We start from the raw sequence: 25,717 nt of genomic DNA, 5'->3' as shown, positions 1-25,717 counted from the left end.
TTATTTTAATTAAGTATTTTATGTATTTTAGGGGCATCATGGTCATTTCACAATGAACGAGAGCTCAGACGGCAAAACAAACATCACTTTTGAACTCAGGGCAGTCGAAAACCTAAGGAGGAGCATAAAAGGAAAAATGGTATTGTTCACATGTACGGTACTACTCACATGTACGGTACTATTCACATGTACGGTACTGTCCATGTTACTATTCACACATACGGAATGATGACGTGGCATTGACTGATGAGGTGTCACGATTCCATTGGAGAAAATTCTTATGCACTGTTGATCGATGACGTGGCAGCATATTAGTGGACCAAAAATCGCGCGTACGGTACATGTATATACACAGGATTATTTTCAACCAAACTGCGTCACTGTTCAAGCTGGTTGACTGTTCAAACTGTGTGGTCAAACCGCGTACTGTTGACTGATGACGTGGTGCAATCCTAAACGTCCAAACTGTTTTTAATCCGATAACCATGATTTACTCAATGTATCTATAAAAATGGGGCCTCTCGCCCCTAATTTGGCATCGCTGAATCCATTTTTGGGCTCCATTTTCTATAATTCCTTCTCCATCTTGTACTTTCTACGTATTTTAATAAATTTTCATTTTGCTCCTAGTTCAATTATGAGTAGCTAATTTTCTTTCAAGCTTGGGTTTAAGGTGAAGTATCAACATGTGTCATGGGCTTTATTTGGTAAATTTATTTTCCTCTTCCCCTCCAATTTTTGTGGATGTTTTGACTTTTCGTCGACAAATAATCATAATCTTGTCTAGATACCGCCCTGGTTTCACTGGCTCCCTAGTACAAGGTTATTATTATTTGGCACAGTAAGCCCTTATCACCATATTAATTAGAGCGTGGTTCATGAGGTGTGAAAACCCCCCTCATGATTTAATTGGCATTAATAAGGAATATTTAGTCCATGGTGCATGTTGATGTAGATCTAAATACCCAAGTGCTTCATTTCAATAGATTTCTCTTCAATTTATTCTCGCCATTTTAATTTAAGTTTTAGAATATTCCAAATCATTTTCATTAGAAATCTAACCACCCATTTAGAAAATTAATTCTACACACAATTAAAATTCACCTCCTCGTGGGATCGACACTCATCACTATTAATCTATTCTACAATAGATTCGTGCACTTGCGAGTTCAATAAAATTTGCACAACACAAATTCCCCAAAACACTCCCCTTGAGCATCTGTTTCTACATCCTCCACATTTCCCACTCTCAATCCCAACTCTCTGATTGTACTAGCATCCATACACATCAGCGGTACATTGTGAATTTGGATCTAAAAGGAAGCATGAGAGAGAGATTATTTTTTTAGGCTACCAATACCACTTGGTTCTTAAGCACAATTAAAGTTCTATCAAAATGCCACGGTCTACCATTTAAGACTCTCTTTTTGTCAGCTTCAAGAGAGAATTTGAACATGAAATTATTGCTTCCTAGACTTTCAATCTTGAAATCTCGTACTGTACGCCAGGCTTAGTGTAGGACCACTTTAAGTCCTTCACGATTGACCCCTCTTGCGAGGAGAATTTTGGCCACTAAACATTCAGTAACAACTCGAAATCCTTTTTCCTTCATTTAGCCTTCAAATAAAACTTGATCAGCTTCTTCTCCTTTCAGTGTTATCGCCCTACACTTTCATATCAGGTTTTCTATTTCCATAACATTACAGAAGAAACCAGTTTAACCTTCGCTACATTAAACATAGGTTTATAGTACCCACCAACCTCTTTACTTTCTCATATAGTTTGACCCCCCTGTGTTTTAAAAGCTTTGACACATAGCAAAACATATCTCCTACCAACTATAAAATCCAGACAAGAGAACATTTAAAACCAGAGAAAAATTAATGAAAGTAACCCCACACACTCCTAATGAGTGATGTTTTAGAGTCCTACAGACCCAGGAACAGCTACCATTCGACTTTCTCTCATGTAGAGAAAAAGTTATGAAGGAGAACGACTAATGTTAAATGGAACTCTCCATGCATTTATCCCTTGAAAATCAAATCAGAAACCTTACAAGTCTTTAGGTTATTCATACTTCAAGTTGAAAATCAGTTCAGCACATCTATCAAGATGATGCTATCTAATTGGGGGGAAGAATACGGAATATTTACAGACTTTCTTAATCAAAATGAGATTTATTTTAGACACTCTTTTGTTTACACACATCATCAGAACAAATCAGTTGAAAGAAAACATAGGCATATAGTTGAGCTTAGTTTAACTCTCTTCGCTTAAGCAAAATTTTCTCTTCAATATTGATGGGATCGATCATTTCCATACAACAATATTTGATATTAATAGATTAGCCACTCTAATGCTTAAAAATCTAACACCATGTGAAAAATTATTCAAGCACAAAGCTAGCTATAGTTTTCTTAAATGTTTTGGTTGTATTGTTATCCATTCTTAAGAGATTATAATAAGCCCAACTTTCACTTTTCTTCCAACAAGTGCATATTCATTGGATATAGTCCATCACACAAAGGTATAAATGTCTTAATCCTTCATGTCAACTGTATATTATTAAATATGTTACATTTTATGAAACTTGTTTTCCGTCCTCTCTTACTGATAATAAAACTTCGACCTCATCTTGTATTCATGACTCTATATAATCACTTACTTAATAACGAATTTTCAATTTATCGTTTTACCATATATGCATAACAGCTTTGAAGAGCCTTTCTCAGCAGGAATTAGCATTAGCATAACTCAACCTTTACCAAGTTTTGATCATACAATTAATACTGAGCAAAATTAGTAGTTTGACGTTGATCTTTAACCAAATACACACTTACAGACACAACTATAGAACCTTTATCTTTGCCAGCTAGAAGTTCCCAAGTAGAACCTCAAAACAAAAGCTTACTACATGACACACCAGTATATATACCTCAATTCCAGCATCAAAAACCTATACACCAATTCACACACAAAATGATCACTAGAGCCAAGTCAGGTATATTCAAAGCAAAAGTCTATTGTGTTGTATTGTAAATAAGGAACTAGACACACTTCAAGTAGCATTAGAAGATCAGAGGTAGTACTAGCTAGGCAATAAAATTAAAGATGAGTATGATGCATTAATGAAGAATAATACTTTGTCCAATTCCTCCGAACATAAGGTTGTCGATAATAAATGGGTGTATAGAGTCAAGTATTAAATTGATGGTAGTGTATCAAAGTAAAAGGCTAAACTTGTTGCAAAAGGTTTTCAACAGGTTGCAAGAGTTGATTACTTTGAAACCTTCAATCCAGTAGTTAAACCAGCAACAATAAGCATAATGTTGGGTTTAACTGTAATAAACAACTGGAAAACAATGGAAGTGGACATTAACAATGCCTTCTTGAATAGTGACCTAGTTGAAGATGTTTCATAAAGCAACCTTAGGGATTTATCAATGAACAGAAACCTAATCATATTTGTAAGTTGAGTAAGGCATTGTATGGCTTAAAACAACTCCTAAAGCATGGTTTGATAAACTCAAAGGAAGCTTGATTGAATGGGGATTTCAGAACTCGAGGGTAGATATATCACTGTTTTTAAAAGAAAAAAGAAGATCTATGGTCATGGTATTGATTTATATTGATGATTGCTTCTATTCTCGGATAAATTACGCTTTCAATGGTCTAGTTTATTTATTATTCACACATTTTTTTACATGGGTCCATTGAAATTGAGGATTCAAATAACACTATCAAGTTTAAAACTAATAGCCAAAGATTAAAACTATATATGAAATATCAACTACATGGAGAATATACTGAAATAAAATTGAGTGACCCATCAAATATTGATTAAATCTTTTGTATATTTAGGATGCTTAACTTTTTGTCGTTTTATTTTACTATTACTTTACCATTTGAATTGTTCAATTGTTTCTTTCTATGACTTGAATGATGTGCATGCACAACTTTTAAGCATAATGCTATTTTAGTTCAAATGTGTTATTTGACAATTATATTTTATTTCATCATTAAATTAAGACAAACTCTCTTTGACCATCTTAAAGAACTTCTACATGTGAAATTTCACCTAAAAGGAGTGATACAAATTTGTAAATCACATCTTCTTTAGGATTCAGGACCATCAACATTAGTATCCCATATTAAGAATCTAGAAAAACAATTCAAGGCAATAAAGGATAGTATATATGACATCCAATTGGAACTGAAGGTTAATTTATTGAAAGGACGATAGTGAGTTAAGTGTTTAATTATGCCTAAGTGTTTTACATTGTGTGTTTTAACTTTGTTGCTTTGTTCACTGTCATGTTTGACTTGATTTTACAGAGTTAATTCTTTGGTGATGTAATTTGATATCCCGATTAAGTAGCGGATAACAGTACTCCGTGACTATTAAAGTCGATTCCTTTAGTTTTTCACACTAAGTGACATTCTCAAGACAAGTTATAGATAGGAATGTAATTTTTTCAAAGCTTTACAAGTGATTTCCTTCATTCCTTCATAATACACTCCTCACAACCTATAAAGCTCAGTTCAGATGCATGCAACTACTTATGGGGAATAACATTCCCCACTGACATTCGCTGGTTAATCAAAGCAAAATTACAATTGATAGGTAAGTTACCTCCTAAATTTGCTGCTTGCATGCTTGGTTGTGGGAAAATAGACTATTTAAGAAAATGAAAAACTAGATGGCTTTAAGTTTCTTATTATAAGTGTGCCTGAACAAACTATAACAGATGTGTTTGTACATTTTTAAGAATGATGTCGGATAAAAGAAAATACAAGATTCCATTCATCAGGGATGACTTAAATAAAGAGGCATTAGATGACATATTTTTGTCTCTTGAAATGCATCCTAGTTATGACCATTATTCTAGAAAGAACATGCACGATATAGTCTTGGAAATCTGACTATATATGACCCCGCTTGCCAGTTTATAAGAAAATTAGATGAAAAGCCCCCATAAAGGGCGTTGAAGCCTTTTTTAGACATAAAATTAGAGAAATATAAAAGTCACAGTAACAACCACCAATAAATATCCTTTTACTTTACTTTTTTTTATCGTTTACATTATTGCTTTCAATGGTGTGATTTTATATCTAATCATTGTTTGTTTCTTTTTTATTGTTTGCTTTTGAATCTTGAACCAATTTCATTCGTCATTTGATAAACACTCCAACTTGTAATATCTGTATCATTATGTCTGTTACCAAGTCTTTAAATACGAGTTTATTTTTGAAATACTTATAAATTATTTTAATAATTGTCCCTATAGCAGCAAGTTTAAGTAGACAATCAATTAACATTTGTATGCCTCCTAGCTTTCACTATAGAAAATACAAAGAGTTCATTGAGGTAGGTATGGATCTTGGCCAAGTTTTAACAGAAAGAAAAATACATCTGGTATATGAAGATGTGATCGAGGGTTATCAAAGCATGTCTCAGAAGCTGCTTATACTAGAGCAAGTGAAGTGCTAGGCCCTAAAAGCCTTAAAAGTTAAAACCTCTAAGACTGAAGAGGATTTAGTCTTCTTAAGTATGCAAGAGAGAATATTCAAAATATTAAATCATGCTAGTACTTTCATTTTCTTGCTAGAGTAGAGGCACTAATTACATTTGCATCTTAGGCCCATTTGAACATTCATTAAGAGCCCGTCAGTTTTTAAATGTTAATAACTTTTATAATAATTACATTTGTATCTTAGACCCATTGAACATTCATAAAAAACCTCTTGGTTTATTAAAAGTTAATAACTTTTATGATGGCTTGATAGCATTTCTTCACTATGCAATTAAGAATCATTTCATTTCAGTAACAGTGAAAAAAAACTCTTTATTTATACTCCTACTATTAATTAGTTACTTAATCTTTTATAAGATTATAGACCAGAGCCATATCCCAAGACCTTTGCACTGGATTGGTTGACTGATAATGGTAGCAGCAGCCCTAGTAAGAAATGCAAATTAGATTTAGCTCTTTGTTTGTAGATATTTTCTATTGCAGTATTCAAGTGATGTCTTCTAAACTCTACTTCTTTCTTTTAAGATATTGAAGACAATGTCTTGGTTTGTTTGAAGGGAGGAAAAAGTTGACAATTATAGAATAACTGGTAGTTGTTTACGTTGTAATCCTAGTAATGTTTTTATAAATTTGTGTTGTAAAGACTAACTTTGGATAAATTGAAGTTGAAGATGGCCAAATATAGAGTTTAGTGACTCAAGAAACATATCTTCTTATTATTGGAGTTAGTTATCCTTGAAAAAAAAAATTCTTTCTAGCGATTTTCTTGTTCTTTGCCATCTTCTTCTAATCTTCCGCAGTCAATTCAAATATGATCTCTCTAACTTCTTCTTTTATTATTTATGTTTTCCTTACCTTTTCATGTTTTTGCATGCATATCTTCAGATTAAAACATTAAAGACAATGTTTAGAATAGGTTTGGGGGTCAGTGTCTTAATAAAAAAAATTAAGATATTTTGTATGATATTTTGATATTAAATGACATGATAACTTTTAAATTTTGGTATTCGTATTATCTGTCTTTGAGTTATGTTACACCATTTTTGCCACTTTACATGTCGAAATTGGTGATAAGTGTGAATTGAGAGATTTGAGGAATGAATTTGGTTGAGTTATTTGAAGAAATATACGTGTCATAATAAGTTTCAAGTGAGTTTTTAACCTATTACTTTTCTTGAAGGTCACCCTCTTTTTTTACTATTTTTTATAGCCTACCATTTTATTATTTTTTACACGATCTCTATATTTTTTTGGGTCTAACAATGAAAAACAAAATTTAAAAGAATTTGTATGCTGCTACATTTGAAAGTCCATTAAAATAGTAGATATGAAATATTATTTAGAGCTCTAAAAATGACAAAAAGACCCTTCTTGATCCTCATGAGTCTTTTCTATCCATCTGGATTATGGAGTATCGATAGTTATCCCTTTTGAGCCTTTAAAAAAAATTATTTATTAACTTATCATCCTATCCCACTCCATTTTGAAGTACTACCCTACATTTTATATTTTCTATTGACTATTTAATTATGTTTGATAATAACAAAAACAACAACAATAAATAAAATGGAAAAAATAAAATAAATAAATAAATAAGTGAAAGAAAGTGGAAAGCACCTACAATTTCTAAAAAATCTCTATTTTTTTCCAACATATATTTTTTTTCATATTATCCTTTATTTATTAACCATGTCCTTAACCTACGTTTAATATAATTGCATTAAAAAAATTCAATTTGTGTTTTGAAATTTACTAGATATTATCGTTTAATTTGATAGGGACTAGTAATAACTTAATTGGATTGTGATTAATACTAGAAAGTATATATTTAACAAATGTTAAAATTATTACTTTTTCACTTGCAGTGTTAATTAATGCGCTCATAACTTGCAAATTATCTTAAAGCTCTCTTAATACAATTTTATTTTAAATTAACTTGTGTTATTTTAATTTTATCTAAATTTTATATTGTAAAAATATTTCAAAAATAAAAAGGAAGTTGAAACCAAAACGAGGAGACAAAGAAAACGGATTGCATTGAAAAAAAAAAGAAGAAGTAGAGCCATTAGAATGAATTATTGGGGAAATATAATTAATAAAAAATATTAAAGTGATAGTCAAGTGGCAACCACCACTTTTGACTATCACTTCTCTCTTTCTCTATAAAAATAATAATAAAATAAGAAAAGACATACTCACTAGATGCCTATAAGGGGGGAGAAGAAAGGATTGGGAAAAAAGGAAAAGGGAATTCAGTTTTCTCTTAATATTTTTTAGAAGTTTGCTAAAGAAAAGGGTAATTTTTACCCGGCACCCAAATGTTTTGACATACAGCACAGCGCACCCAATTCTTTTGCCTATGAGCACCGCGCACCCATTTCTGTTTATTTTTCAGTTAACTGTAACGGATTAGGGTAAAATTGGAATAACGCATCAAAATTTTAAAATAAAAAAATAGGTAAACTCGATGTTTGCGCCAAAATAATTTCACATCACTGTGCTTATGTTCACTGCGTTTACATCTGAGACCAAGAAGCGTGGCCACACCTCCATTGATGCCAAAATCGAGGAGGTAGGTAAAGAAGGATTGGCGTGAAAATCATGCACATATGATGTATAAGGAAATTATTTCAGCCTTTAAATACTTTTTTATTCCAGCAGCATCAGTTATTGCTTTGTTTCGAAGATCTGCTCAATTTCTAAGACAATAGCTGGTTTGAGAGTTTAAGGGAAGTGAATCCACTGAGCGTGCTATTGAAGAAGTAGAGGTCAGTTTCATTTCTTGCTCAATTGTTTTAATTTATGCCATTTTGTTTGCATGTCAATTATTTAGACATTTTTAGCTGGATTTTGCTTATCTATAAAACTTGAATAATTGTTAATCAAATCAGCTATAATTTATGCCTCAATGTGGTTTCTAAGTTTAAGTTATGTTGGCTTATACCTGAATAATGTGGTGTTTACGTTATTGATTTTAATTTCTATTGATGATTTTGAGTATACATATTAGTGGATGAAAGTTTTTAATTAGGATGATTGGTCACGCATATATGTCATAGTAACTGTGTTTTTTTGGGTTATGGTTGTTCTGTAGATCAGTAGTAGTAGTGATTTGGATATAAACGCTAGTGCTTTTGTTGTAAATGATAGTGATGAAGATCCAGTGTTACTAAATTTGATGTAAAAATTATTGGTTTTTGGCTAAATATCTTAGATAAATATGATGCTCATGCAATCAAATCCAATGCTTATGCAATTTACACCATGTTTATGATAAGTAATTAAAAAATAAATGACTATTCCAGGTGAAAATAGATGATGATGATATTACAACTGTTCTTTGTACATTCAAGGGCAAGACATATAATGTTGGTGTAATTGATCCAGATAAGTTTAGTAGAGTTTCTTTAATTAATAAGGTTTTGGTTAGAGTCTATGGAAGAAAGATGAGGCCTGATGAGAAGTTTACACTAAGTGTTTGGGTACCATGGGTCTATAAAAAAGTAGAGATTATGTCTGATCATGACTTAATATTCCAGCTGAGAGAGCATAATAAGATGTTGTTCTACTGCATGAAATTGTATATTGAAGAAATCTATATACCTCATGAGTTTGTACCTAGAAGGGCTTTGTTTCAGCACTCAGCAGAAGGAAGCTTACAAGGGTATGCTGAAACAAACTTTCCAGCCACTACTGACCTGAACAAACCTTATACACATGCTACATCCACCAACACAAATCCTTATGAAAATGACAGTAATGACCATTCGAACTATTGAACCCCTGTGAAGAACACCAGTAGCATAATGATGCATAATGTTCCACTTGATAACATCCAATCACAGACTAAACCACATGCACCAGCATATCAGTCCACACCAAAATTTGTTACCAAACCAAATACCAACCCTGACCTATATCAAGACTTTTTGGATACCTATTTCAGATCATCACCACAACAAAAAAACACCATCAGCTGCCCAAACCCATGCCGAAAATATTGATTGTGATAACACATCTTCATTTGGTACAGATAAGACTCCTATTGAGCAGCTTCAATAAAACTTTGCCATCTCTTCTGAGTTGTCCCCTTTATTGCACCAACATGGTTCAATCCAGTAACATGGACAGCATGCATCCCAAAATGAACCTATACCTTTTAACCAACCTGAGTTCTCATCTCAACCAATAACTCAAAACCCTCAGTCACAAGTTGTACAAGCAGAAAACTTCCAGCAACCAGAAGCCACTACACCAGCATAGTAGATTATAACTCAGATGATAGCATTTATAGTGTAACTGATAGTGATGAAGATCCAGATCATCCATTAGGTGCTCCAAACATTAATAATACTCCTAGGAAACCTTCTGTTAATGTTGACTTAGGCTCTATGCCTTCTGATGATAGTGATGGAGATTGTATGCTGTCTGATTGTGAGAGTGATGACAATGAGTTTGGGGAAGAATCTGATGAAGAGATTAATCAAGTTCTGGTCAGAATTGATGCTGTTATGAGAGAGAACATGTACATTCCTAGTGATACACCTATTCAATTCTTTATTGGGCAGTGTTTTAGGAACTTCAGACAGCTGGCATGGGCAATAAGGACTTGTGCTGTGGAAAACAAGTTCAAGGTTTATAAGCACAAGTTTGAAAAATCCAGGTAACTGTTGGATGTAATTATTTCAAGTGCCCATGGTTCTTACATGTTGCAAAAACTAGATTTGGACAAACCTTTATTGTTAGGAGGCTTCACAACGTGCATACATGTCAGAGAGACTTAAAGAATCCTGAATGCACTGCAGAGTTCATTGCTACCAAGTTTACTGCAACTATAATTGAGCATCTAGATACAAAGGTTGGGTGGATTCAAAGTGAACTTAGAAGGATGTATTTAGCTAAGATACACAAGTATAAAATTTATAGAGCAAAGAAGAAGGTTTTACAGAGACAATGAGCTGATTATGAGTCTAGTTACATGTTGATCATAAATTATGCTCAGGCCATACTTACGAAGATGCCACAGGCCTTGGCATTGGTTAAGATTTTCAGGATGCATAGTCAACAACCTCAGACTCACTTTGACAGCACTGTTATATCTTTCCCTGCCCTTAGAGATGGCTTCAACCAAGGTTGTAGACCCTTCATTGGTATTGATGGATGCCATTTGAAGGGTTCATATAAGGGTGTTCTTTTATCAGCAGTTGCTATTGATGCCAACAATGGAATCTTCCCACTTGCATTTTGTGTACGTAGTGTCGAGAGTACAACCAGCTGGACATGGTTTCTAAGCCACTTTAGGGAATTTTAACAAGATACAAGACAGCTGACCTTTATATGTGATAGGCATAAAGGAATTCAGAATGCTCTTGCCTTAGAGTTTCCTAATGCACATGTTAGATTCTATGCTAGACACATCTTAGCAAATCTTAAGTCAAAACATCCTCAATCTGACTTTAAAGCATATTTCTGGGCAGCAGCAAGAGCATCAAACAGAAGGGAATTTGATGATGCTATGCAAAACATAAGAGCAGCACATGAGGGTGTATATGAGACTCTTAGGAGGATACCACCAAAGTTTTGGTCAAGGCATACCTTTGACAATAATTGCAAGTCTGATCATTGCACTAACAACGTAACTGAATCTTTTAATGCATGGATTGGGATTCAAAGAAAGTTGCCAATAATCTCAATGCTGGAGTGGATTAGGAAGAAGTTGATGAAGAGAATGATTGGAAGAAGAAATAAGGCAGAGTCTTGGGACAGTGATATACCAAGAAGAATTTATGCACAAATGATGAAGAATTTACAGATTGGCAATGCAAACCTTATTTGTAGAGCTAGTGAATGGCTTTATGAAGTGGATGAAAATACCAAGACTTATATCGTTGATCTTCAACACCATATGTGTGACTACGAACAATGGCAAGTTAGTGGGATTCCATGTGTACATGCAATGCCTTGTATTGTGAATAGTCAAAAAGATCAAGCTCAGTTCATTAGCCAATGGTTGAAGAAAGATACTTACCTAAGGTGCTATTCTGGAATGATTAAACCAATTCCAAATAGAACCTCATGGGTAGATGCTGGTGGTGATGAAATACTGCCCCCTTTAGTGAGAAGACCACCTGGACGACCTAAGATAACAAGAAGAAGAGAAGCTGATGAGGTACCAGCACATAATAAACGATACAAGATGCAGTGCACTGTTTGAAAGGGATTTGGACACAACAGAAGGGGTTGTCCTGTTAACCCTCATAATGCTCACAAGACAACAAGACAATATAAGGTGAGTGTGTATGCTTGTAAGAGAATATTCAATTATTTTTTTAACCATGTTCCTACCATGTAATGACAGCTAATGTGCCTTGTTTGTTTGTGCTTTTTTATAAAATAACCCGAAGAAGCACGTGACAAGGACAAATAGTGAGCAAAGTGAAGGTATGAGACTAATTTACTAAGTTATATTACTAAATTACTTTACAGCTGTATTAGATAATTATATAGTTGTCTATCACCAAACTATATTAAATTAACTTATTTATTTAACGCTGCTTTATTGGTAATTTATAAGGCCAAGTTCACAGAATTACCTCAACTATTTTGGAAAGCCAAGACAATGACATGGTCCAAGTAACTGTAGAAGGCCAAAACATAACAAAGAACCAGCAGACTGAATCTAACAAAAGCAAGATTGGCAATCAAGCAGGGCCATCAAGAGCAAATGAAGTCATTGGCAAGAGCATGAATGGGGTCATATCTGTAGCTCCATAGGTAGGTGAACAGGGAAGAAAAGTAATGTCAGCCGCTGCATTAACCTTCAGCAAAGAGGATGAAGTCGACAACTATACTGGAAGGAAGCATTTGGACAATGCCTTCCCTTCGTAAAGGGTAAAACCATAGTTTTCTATTGATATAAATTAATATTGGTTTTGGAAATGATATTTATAATTTGTAACTTGTTTTGTAGTGATTCTTTGGCTATGATGGAGACATTGGCAGCAAACTTATTAACAAATAGTAGAGGCAACATTATCATTTTTTGACACCTTCCACAATGCCACATCAACCCACCAGGCACAAGGTTAAGGTTATCTGGATGCTGATTTCATCAGGATGAAGTGGCCAAGTAATGACCAGGCATGTCGTTGTTTTCTTTTTCTTTTTTATTTTGGAGCTGAAATTGGTGGAAGTTGTTGGACATTAAGCTTAAGCATTATATAGCTGGAAGTTGTGATGACCTACTATAAGTATGATTGGAAGGGTTTATGGCATTTTGAAAGTTATTGGGATTAAGATACATATAGGACTGATATCAACCAAACCAACACTTTTTTTTTTATTTTTTGGTCACATGTATGTAAACACCAGACTGGATGTTACTAACATTGTAAGTTGCTGCCAATATGCATTTATAGATAAAATAACTTATTGCTATTATTGATATCATATTTGATTAAATGGTATATGTCAAGAAACGAATGCATTTTGTTGATCATAAGATTTCATTTTACACATTGTTCTAGCATTCCTTACAGTAAAATACAAGCAATACAAGTATAGTTATCACTATAATCGTGATTTGATACTTCTTATTTTTATGAAGTAAACCTTCAATGTTGATGAACCTGTTGTGGAAGTCCTCAATGTTAAATTGTTGAATCTCACTTGCACCATCTATAGCTTCTTCTTCAAACCTTTATAACGCTGCTCAAATTTCTATAGCCTCATCTGTAGATGGTTTCCACCATCTAAAGAAACCACAAGATAGGTCAATAGGACATGTGTAATATAGTTTGTTGGGGTTTGTTTTTTATTCTGACACTTTGATTTCTGCCCTTCTTCGATAGTAGCATACTGTGTTATAGAACTTGATGATGCCCCCATTGATTTTAGGTAAATCCATTCTTCTGTTATAGGTTGATGAACTTGATGCATTCCTTAAAGTGGACATTTTCTTCAAATTTCCAATGTCGTGTCTGTTATATTCTTTTTGAAATACAGCACAACGTATCTGAACTTCAAGTTGTTGTGCTTGTTTTGTGTGTGAATGAAGCTGCTGTTGAAGTTGTATTGTTTCGATGGGTAAAAGCAAATGTTGTACTACTGTAAGTTGTTGCTGAGTAAAAAAAATGATGGAGTTTCCAAGTGAGTCAATGAAAATCATTGAGGTGTGAAGAGGGTGGGTATTTATGTGTGTTAAACATCACAGCTTGTAGTAATGCATCAGCTCAAATTTATCAATTTTTATTACTGCTCTTGTAACCATATAGCCATTATTACTGTTGCTCAGATTTTATAGCCGTTGGATTTTTTATGCGCATGGTAATAAACCAATATGCTAAGGGTAGTATAGTCAATATAATTTAACAGTTATAATTGGTCTTCGTGTGTAAATACACCTTTAAATAATGGCTAGTGGTAAATTTCATAGTTTAATGACTCACCTGGATGCATTTGAATTCAACGCAAGGGTATATTTGTCATTTAATCAAAATATAGACTGATCCGTTACAGTTAACTGAAAAATAAACGGAAATGGGTGCGCGGTGCTCATAGGCAAAAGAATTGGGTGCGTTGTGCTGTATGTCAAAACATTTTGGTCCTGAAAATGAGTGTTTTATTTGTCAATATAAGTGTCTCATTTTCTAAGTTAAGATGAAAGGTAAAACTCAAAATTTTGAATTATGGAATTAATTATTCTCTCAAGTAAGTTTATGGTTTATTATTTTAATTATATATTTATAAGTTATATTTTTCACATTTATTTTCATTTAACCTGTAAATCTGGATCTACTTTGGATCCATACATTATTTAAACGTAATTTTGACACACCCATGTAGTTGTGGCACATTATATATTTTATCCTCATTTATTCATAAATGGTTAGTTAATGATTAAGTCATACAATAATTAAATTATTAAAGTAAATATAAAATAAAATTAAAAGAAAGTATTATGACTGTAATTTGAATACTAAAATTCAATCTCGTAACCTTATCAGTTTTTAAACGAATAATTCCTTTTTTATAATTAATTTTATTTAATAATTGACTACTAGATTTTTAGATTCCCTGTGATTCAACCTCGAACTCACCAAATTAAATTATAACTATATATTCTTATATTTAGGAGTAATTAACACTTTTGAGTTGTATTAGTCAACAAGGAAGATCATTGACTAAGTGCATCTGCGACCCTATTGGATTCACTAGAAGCATGCTTTACTACAAAAGTAAATTGTTGAAGAAACATTGTCCACATGGCGTGTCGATGATCAAGCTTATTTTGATTATTGAGATGTCTCACAGTAGCATGATCAGTGTATTAAATAAAGTCTTTATGATTAGAATGACGCCAATGTGTTAATGCCTGGACCACTGCATAAAACTCTATATCATAAGTGTTGTAACATCCTATTGCTCCATTCAACTCCTCACTGAAATAAGCTCTAGGCTTACTCTGTTGGCTAAAAAAAACTCCAATGCCTATTTTGGATGCACCACATTGTACTTCAAAAATGAGAGAAAAATCTAGTAGGGCAAGTACTAGAGTAATAATTAGCTTTTCTTTGATAACTTCAAATGCCTTAGTAGCCGCTTTTATCCAAAAGAATTGTCTTTCTGTCATGCAATCAATGACTGGTGCCATAATAGTACTGAAATAAGGAATGAATTGCCTATAAAATGATGGTGACCCATGAAAGCTTTTTAACGGTAAACACTTTAGAATAGCATCCATTTTCAATTAATCTCTTGGTGATTTCTATTACTGCCTACATTTTTATTTAATTTTTAGTTATTTTATTTTATTATAATTTTTAATCTAAATCCGCCTATTCGATTGTTCAAATAAATTAAGGTTAGAATAATTTCAATAGCTAATAGGGTATACAATCTCTGTAGAACGATATTCTACTCTTCATTATATTACTTGTACCGACTAGTACACTTGCGAATTTACACATCAAGCAACTTGAAGTAATCTTTCCTCGAAAGCTAAAAGAGGTTGGATTTTACAATGATAAGATTATCGACAAACTAATTCTTGTCCAACAAAGACCACTAGGCAACACCTCATTATAATAAGTGTGTACCCTATTACATCTCATCACTACCTAAAATACATTTTCCTTATTTGAAGCTTTTGTTGCTCCAATATGCAATCTACATGATTTTGAAGCACAATGGGCCTTGAAATGTGTTGTTGTGGACTTTGCAACTATGAAATCATATTTCTCTCTCAAGTAAACTTTGTAAAATTCTAATATTAAATTATACTTGCCATTAAATAATTTACCCCAAAACCATAATGTCTAATCAACTCTAACGCAATCGAGTATAAAGGTAAAACTAGAGCAATACTTACAAGGGGGTCAACTGCTAGCTTGTTGGAATGTGGTCTTAGCGTAACATGATGACTTCATCGTGGTTCATGGTTGTTTGAAAGGTAAGGCAAATCTTTTGTATCACTGATTATACCCTCATGATGAACATTATCTCCATCATTAATAGGACTACCAAAATGACCATTATCTCCAATATTAATAAGAGAATAAAAAATATTGTCATTTCCATCATCAATTAGACTATCAAAAAGACTGTCATCACTATCATCAATAGAACTATGGTATAATTCCACAAAAGTGCTATCAATTGGTGTATTATCGATGTCGTCAATGGGATCATCATTGTATTAAAATATATAGTAACATTGCTACAATGATATCATCGTTAGTAACTGAAATTCTAGTTATGCAACCCAAGAGGGGGGTGAATTGGGATTCTAAAAAATATTCAATTCTAGATTAAAACTCAATGCAAATCCAAAACTAATTTAAAGCAATAACCAATAAATCAATCACAATATAAAAGGATAAGGGAAGAGAGATTCAAACACAATGATTTTTATGTGGTTCGGCCAACCTCGCCTACATCCACACCTCCAAGCTTTCTGGGCTTGAGGATTCCACTAAGCAAACCTCCAAGGCTTCAAATGCTTACAATTGACTTCCAATGTGTCAATAAACATTTACAACAAGAGATTATCCCCAATCTCTTTACCCAAGTGTATCTCAACACTTACAATCACTCAAAATAAAAGATTACAAATTGTTTTTCTCTCACACAATATTTAAGATTACAAATCAATGCCCAATGTGTGAATAGATGAAGAATGAATGTGTTTAAAGCTCTATGAAGTTTGTATTCTAGAATGTAAGCTCAATGGTCGTGTTGTGATCAACTCTCGTTTGAATTTGAATGAGCTTATTTATAGTTGGAGCAGAAAACTAGCCATTACAGACTGTCTGCCCGAAATCAGTTCGCCGTTAACCATTAACGGTTAACCGTTTAGTCTGATCAAAAGTTACCGTTGGGCCAAAGTTCAAATAAACGGTTTGCCATTTAGGTTACCCTTTCGCCGTTAAATTCCAGAGACCTGCAAGATAAACTTCAGTAATCTATTTACACTAAACAGTTAAAGATTTGTACAAAATAACCTTTCTGGAATTTATCGGTTAACCGTTTGAAATAAACGGTTCGTCGTTTGTTTCCAGTAACCTGCAAAACAATTTAACCTTATCTGTTTCAGTTAAACTTTTGCCGTTTGTTTCCAGTAACAAGATAAGTACAATCTTCCATTCTGGATTTTATCGGTTAGCCGTTTCAATAAACGGTCCACGGGTTAATTCCAGTAGCCTTCCCAGCATTTTGTGTTATCCGTTTTTCTTAACCGGTTAAAGCTTAAGCAATTTGTTACTCTCTGGTTTTAATCGGTTAGCCATTTAAAGAGAAAACAGTTCACCGTTTATTTCCAGAATCCTTTTTAGCTAGATATTGCAGAGAATCATTTTCTGATATTGAAATATAACACTTATCCAACCTTTTTTAATATAATTGGAATGATTATAAAGCTTTCGTTTATTAAAGAATAGCTCCAACATTTTAATCAAAAACATTTAAAATTTATTATCATCAAAATCAATATTATGGACATATACATGTTAACAGTAACACTTCTTCTTCAACATCAGTTAGTGCAATACCATTATTGTCATTAAAATCATTATTGTAGTGGATTAGAGAGTAACATTTTAGCAATAACATCATTATTGATAACACCTATCCTTGGCCATCAAAAATGGAGTCACTTGCTCTATACAAAGTTTGAATTTCTAGCATGACAGACTCTTAGTTTAAAATTTTAGGAGATGTGGTGATAAAAATAGGGATCACCCATCATTCACCAAATTGAAGCCCATATATAACACAATCCTCACTATTGTGAGTGGTAAGGTTATAATTTATGATTCTTTCTTTTTTCTTTAATTAAATTGAGGGTATTTTAGAAAATAAAATTTAAAAGGGGTGTTATAAGAAATTTATAGGGGTGTTAAAAGCTCTACTCACTGATCTATCCTTAAACAAATGTATTTGGAGCGGTATTATTTCTAGGCTGGACTGCCAAGTCTGTCAATTTTTTTGGACCCAGTGGAGGGCCAATTCCGATAGTTGGAGAATCTTTTTAAATTACAAAAAATAAAAAGGAAAACAGCCACATTACTACAAGGCTAGCAGCAGACTCGATTTGTTGGATGATCTGTGTGTATTAGCACCAGAGGGAAATGATGAACTCGTACGTGTTCAAATTATAGCAAAACCATTTTATTAATTAATTAGCTCTTGTTTTTCGAGCTTGAATCCCACTGAAATGGATATCCTTTTTGCTCAGATCCAAGCGGACCTCCGCTCCAACGACGCTCTCCGCCAGTCCAGCGCTCTCCTTCAAGCTCTACAACAATCCGCTGCCGGCCGCGACATTTCCGTTATCGCCAAAACCGCGGTCGAAGAAATCGTCGCCGCTCCTGCCTCCGCCGTCTGCAAAAAACTATCCTTCGACCTTATTCGCTGCTCTCGCTTGACTGCCGATCTCTGGGACTCCGTCTGCTCCGGCATCCGCTCCGATCTCCACTTCCCTGACCCCGACGTCACCGCCGCTGCGATCTCTATCCTTGCCGCCATCCCTTCCTACGCCCTCTCCAAACTCATCTCTGATGCCAACGCCGAGATCTCTGGTTGCTTCGACTCTCCATCTGACAACCTCCGCCACTCCATCACTGAAACCCTAGGTTGTATTCTCGCACGTGATGATTTAGTCACGCTGTGTGAAAACAACGTGAACTTGTTAGACAAGGTGTCAATTTGGTGGACACGTATCGGCCAAAACATGCTCGACAGATCCGACAATGTTTCGAAGGTGGCTTTTGAATCCGTCGGAAGACTGTTTCAAGAATTCGAATCGAAACGAATGAGTAGATTAGCTGGGGACAAGCTTGTGGATAGTGAAAACTCACTTGCGATTCGATCTAATTGGGTCTCCGCGATGGTGAATTTCGTGTGGAAAAAACGAAGCGCGTTAATGGCACGCTCGTTGGTGTTACCGATAGAGAGTTTCAGGGCAACAGTGTTTCCTATTGTTTACTCAGTGAAAGCTGTGGCTTCTGGGAGAGGGGATGTGATTAGAAGATTGTCAAAGGACTCCAATGGAGTTAATGGAACTCAAGTAGACTCAAATGCAGAGAAATTAGTTGGGGTTTCTGATGTGGTGACACATTTGGTTCCATTCTTGGCGTCGTCACTGGATCCAGCGGTGATTTTTGAAGTGGGTATTAACATGTTGTATTTGGCTGATGTGCCTGGAGGGAAGACTGAGTGGGCTTCGCAGTCAATTATTGCAATTTTGACACTTTGGGATCGTCAGGAGTTCTCGTCAGCCAGAGAGAGTATTGTTAGGGCCGTTGTTACAAATTTACATCTATTAGATCTTCATTTGCAGGTTGATGTTCTCTTTTACTTCTTTCGTTTTTATATTTGATTGTTGTTGCAATTTATATTTCCATGTAAGGGAACTAATGAATAGGATATGATAGATTCAACGGTTATTCTTTGATGAAATGTGGCAACTTTGATTTGTTAAAGAATGTTCACTAGATGAGGTGAGTGTGTAGCTCGAATGTATTCATTTCAAAGTTATGTTGAGTTTAATTTTCTTTAGTGGGCTTCGAAGTGTGAAATGACAGCTCTTTAGTAACTTTATAGGACTGAGAAACAAAAGATGTTGTTGAGTGGTTAGAAGTGGATGATTGTGGTAGTAACAAAAGTCAATTATCTATATACTAAGGGATAGGTGTACGCATGATCTGATTGTGAATTTTGTGCTTGAAGGTTTCATTGTTTAGGAGGCTACTTCTTATGGTGAGAAACTTGAGAGCAGAATCTGACCGTATGCATGCTTTAGCCTGTATTTGTCGGACAGCTCTTTGTGTGGACCTTTTTGCAAAGGAAAGTGTCCGAAGAGGTCAGAAGCCTCTTCCGGGAACTGATATTGCTTCTCTTTTTGAGGATCCAAGGATAAGAGATGACCTTAATAGCGTAACGAGCAAAAGCTTGTTTAGGGAAGAATTAGTGGCATCACTGGTAGAAAGTTGCTTCCAGTTGTCTCTACCTTTGCCAGAACAAAAGAACTCAGGAATGGAGAGCAGAGTGATTGGAGCCTTGGCATATGGAACTGGTTATGGTGCACTAAACTGGACAGAACCGGCTTTGGAGGTTGTGGAAGTTTGTCGACCTTGTGTCAAATGGGATTGTGATGGTCGTACTTATGCAATTGATTGCTATTTGAAGTTGCTTGTGAGGCTATGTCATATATATGATACCCGAGGAGGTGTAAAAAGAGTAAAAGATGGCGCTTCGCAGGATCAAATCTTAAATGAGACTAGATTGCAAAATATGCAGCGTCAACTTGTCAAAGATCTGCATGAGGTATGTCTGCTCTTATTGAGTTACTCAGATGGCTATATGGTCATTATGCTGATTGCACACTAAATCATGATTTGTGATAATTAAATTTGGTGCTATGCTAACAAGCCATGGTATATCTGTTCATTTTCAGATTGACATGTTGGGACTTTTTGATTCGTTAATTTGGGAAAAGGCTGTCGTCAATTTTTTTTTCGGGGGGTTGAAATGGATTTTATAATTTCTTTTGTTTATTTCTTCCTTTACCCAATTTTTCCTTTTGCAACTATGTTTTCGCTTTCTGCAAAATTAATATTGATATCTTCTGCTAATTTACCCACTTTTTCCTTTCTTTGGTTGAAATGGATTTTATAATTTCTTTTTTTTATTCCTTCCTTTACCCACTTTTTCCTTTTGCAACTATGTTTTCGCTTTTTGTAAAATTAATATCGATATCTTCTGCTAAGTTACCTTTTGATGATATACATTTGTGCATTTGACAGGTGAATACCCCAAGAATGTTGGCCCGCCTTATTTGGGCTATTGCAGAACACATAGATTTGGAAGGTTTGGATCCACTTCTTGCTGATGACCCTGAGGATCCTTTGAACATCATCATATCAAATATCCATAAAGTCCTCTTCAATGTAGATTCATCTGCGAATACATCGAATAGGCTTCAAGATGTTCAGGCAGTTCTTATATCTGCTCAGAGGTTGGGATCTCGTAACCCTCGGGCAGGGCAGTTGCTAACAAAAGAGCTAGAGGAGTTCAGAAACAGTACTTTGGCTGATTCTGTCAACAAACATCAGTGCCGTTTGATTTTGCAGAGAATTAAATATGCTTCTAGTCACCCGGAAAACAAGTGAGTAGAACATCAGATGTTATTGTATAATTGCTGACTTTTGCTGATAATGTTACTTGTTCTAGATATTGAAGCATGTGCTGACGGATTATCTTTTTTACCTCTCGTCCCTGCCATTCTGGAATGTCTGCTGATTGTCATCTCAGTCCATAGCCCTAAATATGGTTACTAGCCCCTTTTTCATGGTTGTCTGAGTTGAGTTGAACTCTGAATTTATGACGGGCTGCATAATTAATATATATTAACACATAAAAGAGTGTTTCTAGCTCTGTTTTCCGCATGAATCTGGTAATGATGGAAGTAAAAGTATCAAATTAATTCAAGTATGGCATAATTTCTGATGGTTTTCCTTTGTTATACTTACTTTCCTGCATGAATTATGACTTTTGCTTATAAAAAGTTTTATTTTTATTATTTTTTTTGCACAGATTTTTCCTTGTTTAGGATGTTTTTGTTGGCAGATGTAGTTATTTCATTATGCTCTTTTAAACTTAGCTGTTGCAGTTTTGCAGTTATGCTGCATCTTTGATGTGCATTACTAAGTTACATTATGTTCCTTTTTCAGGTGGGCTTGTGTCAATGAAGCCAGAGGAGATTACCCATTTAGCCACCATAAACTCACTGTTCAGTTTTATGAAGCATCAGGTGCTCAAGATAGAAAACTGGAAGGCTTGGTTCACAAGGCAATTCTGGAGCTCTGGAGGCCGAACCCCAGTGAATTAACTCTTTTGCTGACAAAAGGAATTGAAGCTACGTCACTGAAGGCTTCTCCAACTGCATATACTTTGACTGGTAGTAGCGACCCTTGCTATGTTGAAGCATATCATTTGGCAGACTCAAGTGACGGAAAGATCACCCTGCATTTAAAGGTTAAGATTTATTAACTTGTATGTTTTATTCTTTATAAATATCTTCGCTTGTAGTTTCTATTTACATGCTAAAACAAGTCCCTTATTGAATATTTTCATTAAAATTAATATAAACTGCAATGTATTTCTCCTTTTCCATTAAAGGAGTAAAAAAATTGGTCATAAAAAATGGAGGGTTGATTGTAATAGTAGAAGTGGAGCAGTAACTTGAAACCACTTAACTTGCACTACGGAAGCATAAACTACTTTCAAGTAGATGTTATCTATTTTTAACTCTGGCTATGAACTAATATTGAATAGATATTGTCCTCATTTCTCTTGGAGCATACTGTGGAAAATAATTGGACCAACTGTTTCTTATATCTTGATAAACCTCGTAGGATAAACATTTTTCATTCAGTTACCAGAGTAATGGCATGGCAATTATTGCAATGTCTGGTTCCAAGGCTTTCTATAGTTGCATGTTGCAACCATCAATTGCTATCTGTTATGATATAGACCTTGGTTAACTAAGAGGTTCAGAATTCAAGTCTCTTAGTCAATTAATTGAATTATATATATAAGACACGAGTAGGATATGTGTTTGCATCCACGTGTTAGGTTTTCTAATTGATTTTGTGAATGCACACAAGGTAAGTGTTTTTGAGTTTAAATATTTTTGTTGGACCACTTCATATTAGCTTAATCTTCTAGATCTAGTGGGTCTTAATCCAATCAATATGATTGTCCCCATATTTTTTTCCCCTATAATATAGTCTTTTCCAGTATTAGGATATTCTCTGTCGTGGATGATGGCCTGATATCATGTTGATAATACTGTCATTTTGAATTGCCTATTGTTGCAGGTTTTAAATTTGACTGAGCTTGAATTAAATCGTGTGGATATTCGGGTTGGGTTATCTGGTGCTTTGTATTTTATGAATGGGTCTCCTCAAGCAGTTCGGCAGCTGCGAAATCTTGTTTCACAGGTTTTTTCTTCTCTGTAGATATGCGCTTGTTTTTCTTTTTCTTTTTCTGTGAAATCTCAGACTTCCACTATGAAATCTCATTTTCTATTTACTTCATGATATATGTTCACAGGATCCGGTAATCTGCAGTGTTACAGTGGGTGTTTCCCATTTCGAGAGGTGTGCCTTTTGGGTTCAAGTCTTATATTACCCATTCCATGGAAGTGGTGCTATAGGAGATTATGAAGGTGATTATGCTGAAGAGGATCCGCAAATTATGAGACAAAAGAGAAGCGCACGGCCGGAACTGGGAGAACCTGTGATTTTGAGGTGTCAGCCGTACAAGATTCCATTGACAGAACTCCTTTTGCCGCATAAAATATCACCGGTTGAATTTTTCAGACTATGGCCCAGTTTACCAGCTATAGTAGAGTACACGGGTACCTATATTTATGAGGGAAGTGGCTTCAAGGCTACTGCTGCACAGCAGTACGGGACGTCTCCCTTTTTCAGCGGGCTAAAATCCTTGTCCTCCAAGCCCTTCCACATAGTTTGTTCACACATTATCCAGGCAGTGGCTGGATTTCAGGTAGGATGCCTTGATGTTTGTATTTTGAGACTTTCCCTGTTGTTCTTTATGGTGTGAAAGCACTGCCATAGAAAGCCTGTGATAAATATCATTTTGGTGCCTAGGCTTTTTGGTTAAAACCTGTTATTTGGGAATCTGGAATCTCATTTGGGCTTAAGTTTTCTCTCTGTTGAATCTTCCAAAGCATCTGAAACAGCGAAGAGAGTTGTTAAATAATTGATATTTCTTGTTCCCTCTGAGTAAAGTTGCTTTAAGTGTTACTAATTTGGGGTTGCAGTCAACTAATTTGGGGTTGCAATCAAATGTCAAATAGTTTATGCTTTCATGAAATGTGTTTATTCCTCTGTATTATTATTATTATTAGTATTTTTCCCTAGCACCCATTCGAGTATCATCCAGAGCCTTTCAAAGATATCCTACTTAAATTACTGTATAATTTGCCAACTTGAAACAGCTTTGTTATGCTGCAAAAACTTGGTATGGTGGCTTTGTGGGCATGATGATTTTTGGAGCCAGTGAAGTAAGCAGAAATGTTGACCTCGGAGACGAGACGACGACTATGATGTGCAAATTTGTTGTTCGAGCTTCTGATTCATCAATCACTAAGGAGATCGGATCAGACCTACAAGGCTGGTTGGATGACCTTACTGATGGGGGTGTGGAGTACATGCCAGAGGACGAAGTGAAGGCTTCTGCTGCTGAGAGGCTTAGGATCTCAATGGAACGGATAGCATTACTGAAGGCAGCCCGACCAAAAAAGACACCAAAAACTGATGAGGAAGAAGAGAATGAGGAGGAAGAAGAAGAAGAGGATAAAAAGAAAAATAAGGAAGACGGTGAGGAAGATGGTAAAGCCAAGGGACCTTCAACTCTGTCAAAGTTAACAGCAGAGGAGGCTGAGCATCTAGCCCTTCAAGCAGCTGTTCTCCAGGAATGGCACATGCGATGTAAAGATAGAAGCGCTAAGGTTAATTAATTAAAATTTTCTTCTTTTCATGGAAAAAAATATATATTGTGTTTGCATATATTCCTTGTGTATTCTGCTTTTTATCAGCTAGTTGAAAATTTTATTAGAAGAGGGCTGTTTCTTGATTCCCAATTGTGCGTCCTCCATGTACATTTTGAACCGGCTCATTTGTCTGTTGGTCTTTTCGAGAGTCCTTTTAATCACGGTTGTCATTAGTGATTCTGTTGTTTGGCTTACTTCCACTTAGGAAATTTGATTCTCCTGTATACTTGATTCATTGTAAAAGAACTTTTGTTTTAGATATATGAAACTAGCAATTAGCATGGTTAAATATATACTGTTTTTCTTTTTGCCCTTCTAGTTCTGAATCTGATCAATGGGTAAAAATGTGAAAGATAGCATATGGTTATAGAGTTGGCAAAATTTGATACGATTCAATTACCCAATAGGAACACAACAATAAGTATGGATTATTAAATTTAACACGATTATTAAATGGATTGGGTTTGGATTAACATGTTATTTTTTAGTGTTGGATTAAAATTACAGTTCTTGACCTATTTATCCGATCAATGATACAATTATATTATTTATTCTAAATTAATTTATAGATTCTTTTTATAAAAATTCAAATATTAAATATAATTTTTTTTCTTAGAAGGATGAACATATGCACATTGTTTTATTTATAGAATTTTATATAGATTTAAAAGTCTAATAGTGTAAATGCGTAAAATATGAAAAGACATTTTATAATATCAATATATAATATTATTTACATATATATAAATAAAACTTCAATATTGTAAATGTGGAATATTTTAATAAATATGTATATTTTATATATATATATATATATTTAGTGAATTATTGGGTAATCGTTTATTTTCCGTATCAAATTTGAGTTTTAATATTTTGACACGATTATTAAATAAATAATATTTAAATTAATTTAAATTTGACGCGACATGAAATTAACACATCGCAAACACAATCTAGTGATCCATTTTACCAGTCGTGCACGGTTATGCTTCATGATATCTTTGTAGTGTTATCTTTGATCCAAAGCTTAACAAGACTTTTGATGGCTGCAAGACAGTTCTGCTGGCTATAATAATATGCAAATGCCGCTTACACGCCAACGACC

The 25,717-nt window shown here is 34.5% G+C and overlaps 2 protein-coding genes across 2 annotated transcripts; both read left to right on the top strand.

Annotated features, from left to right (window-relative positions):
* Positions 1-11,049: 11,049 nt before the first annotated feature.
* LOC127900283 (uncharacterized) lies at positions 11,050-11,748 on the top strand. The gene has a single exon (XM_052434900.1). It carries the CDS (start codon positions 11,050-11,052, stop codon positions 11,746-11,748), a length of 699 nt encoding a protein of 232 aa, XP_052290860.1.
* Positions 11,749-18,082: 6,334 nt separating this feature from the next.
* On the top strand, positions 18,083-24,903 carry LOC102618392 (protein TPLATE). Its single transcript, XM_006469945.4, has 7 exons — positions 18,083-19,371; positions 19,761-20,357; positions 20,837-21,198; positions 21,764-22,067; positions 22,913-23,035; positions 23,148-23,603; positions 24,058-24,903. The coding sequence occupies exons 1-7, from the start codon at positions 18,247-18,249 to the stop codon at positions 24,577-24,579; spliced, it is 3,489 nt and encodes a 1,162-aa protein (XP_006470008.1). The 5' UTR covers positions 18,083-18,246; the 3' UTR covers positions 24,580-24,903.
* Positions 24,904-25,717: the final 814 nt, after the last annotated feature.

Source organism: Citrus sinensis, chromosome 2 (genome assembly GCF_022201045.2).
Source record: "Citrus sinensis cultivar Valencia sweet orange chromosome 2, DVS_A1.0, whole genome shotgun sequence".
Classification (NCBI taxonomy): Eukaryota; Viridiplantae; Streptophyta; class Magnoliopsida; order Sapindales; family Rutaceae; genus Citrus; species Citrus sinensis.
The sequence above is the reverse complement of the archived record's forward strand: the minus strand, read 5'-3'. Positions and strand labels throughout refer to the sequence as shown.

Bases quoted from the DNA above. Each gene is read 5' to 3' on its own strand.
- LOC102618392 (XM_006469945.4), top strand. From the start codon at position 18,247: ATGGATATCCTTTTTGCTCAGATCCAAGCGGACCTCCGCTCCAACGAC. The intron at 22,068-22,912 runs GTTAAGATTTAT...CTATTGTTGCAG, and splicing joins AGATCACCCTGCATTTAAAG to GTTTTAAATTTGACTGAGCT. The intron at 23,036-23,147 runs GTTTTTTCTTCT...ATATGTTCACAG, and splicing joins TGCGAAATCTTGTTTCACAG to GATCCGGTAATCTGCAGTGT.
- LOC127900283 (XM_052434900.1), top strand. From the start codon at position 11,050: ATGCAAAACATAAGAGCAGCACATGAGGGTGTATATGAGACTCTTAGG.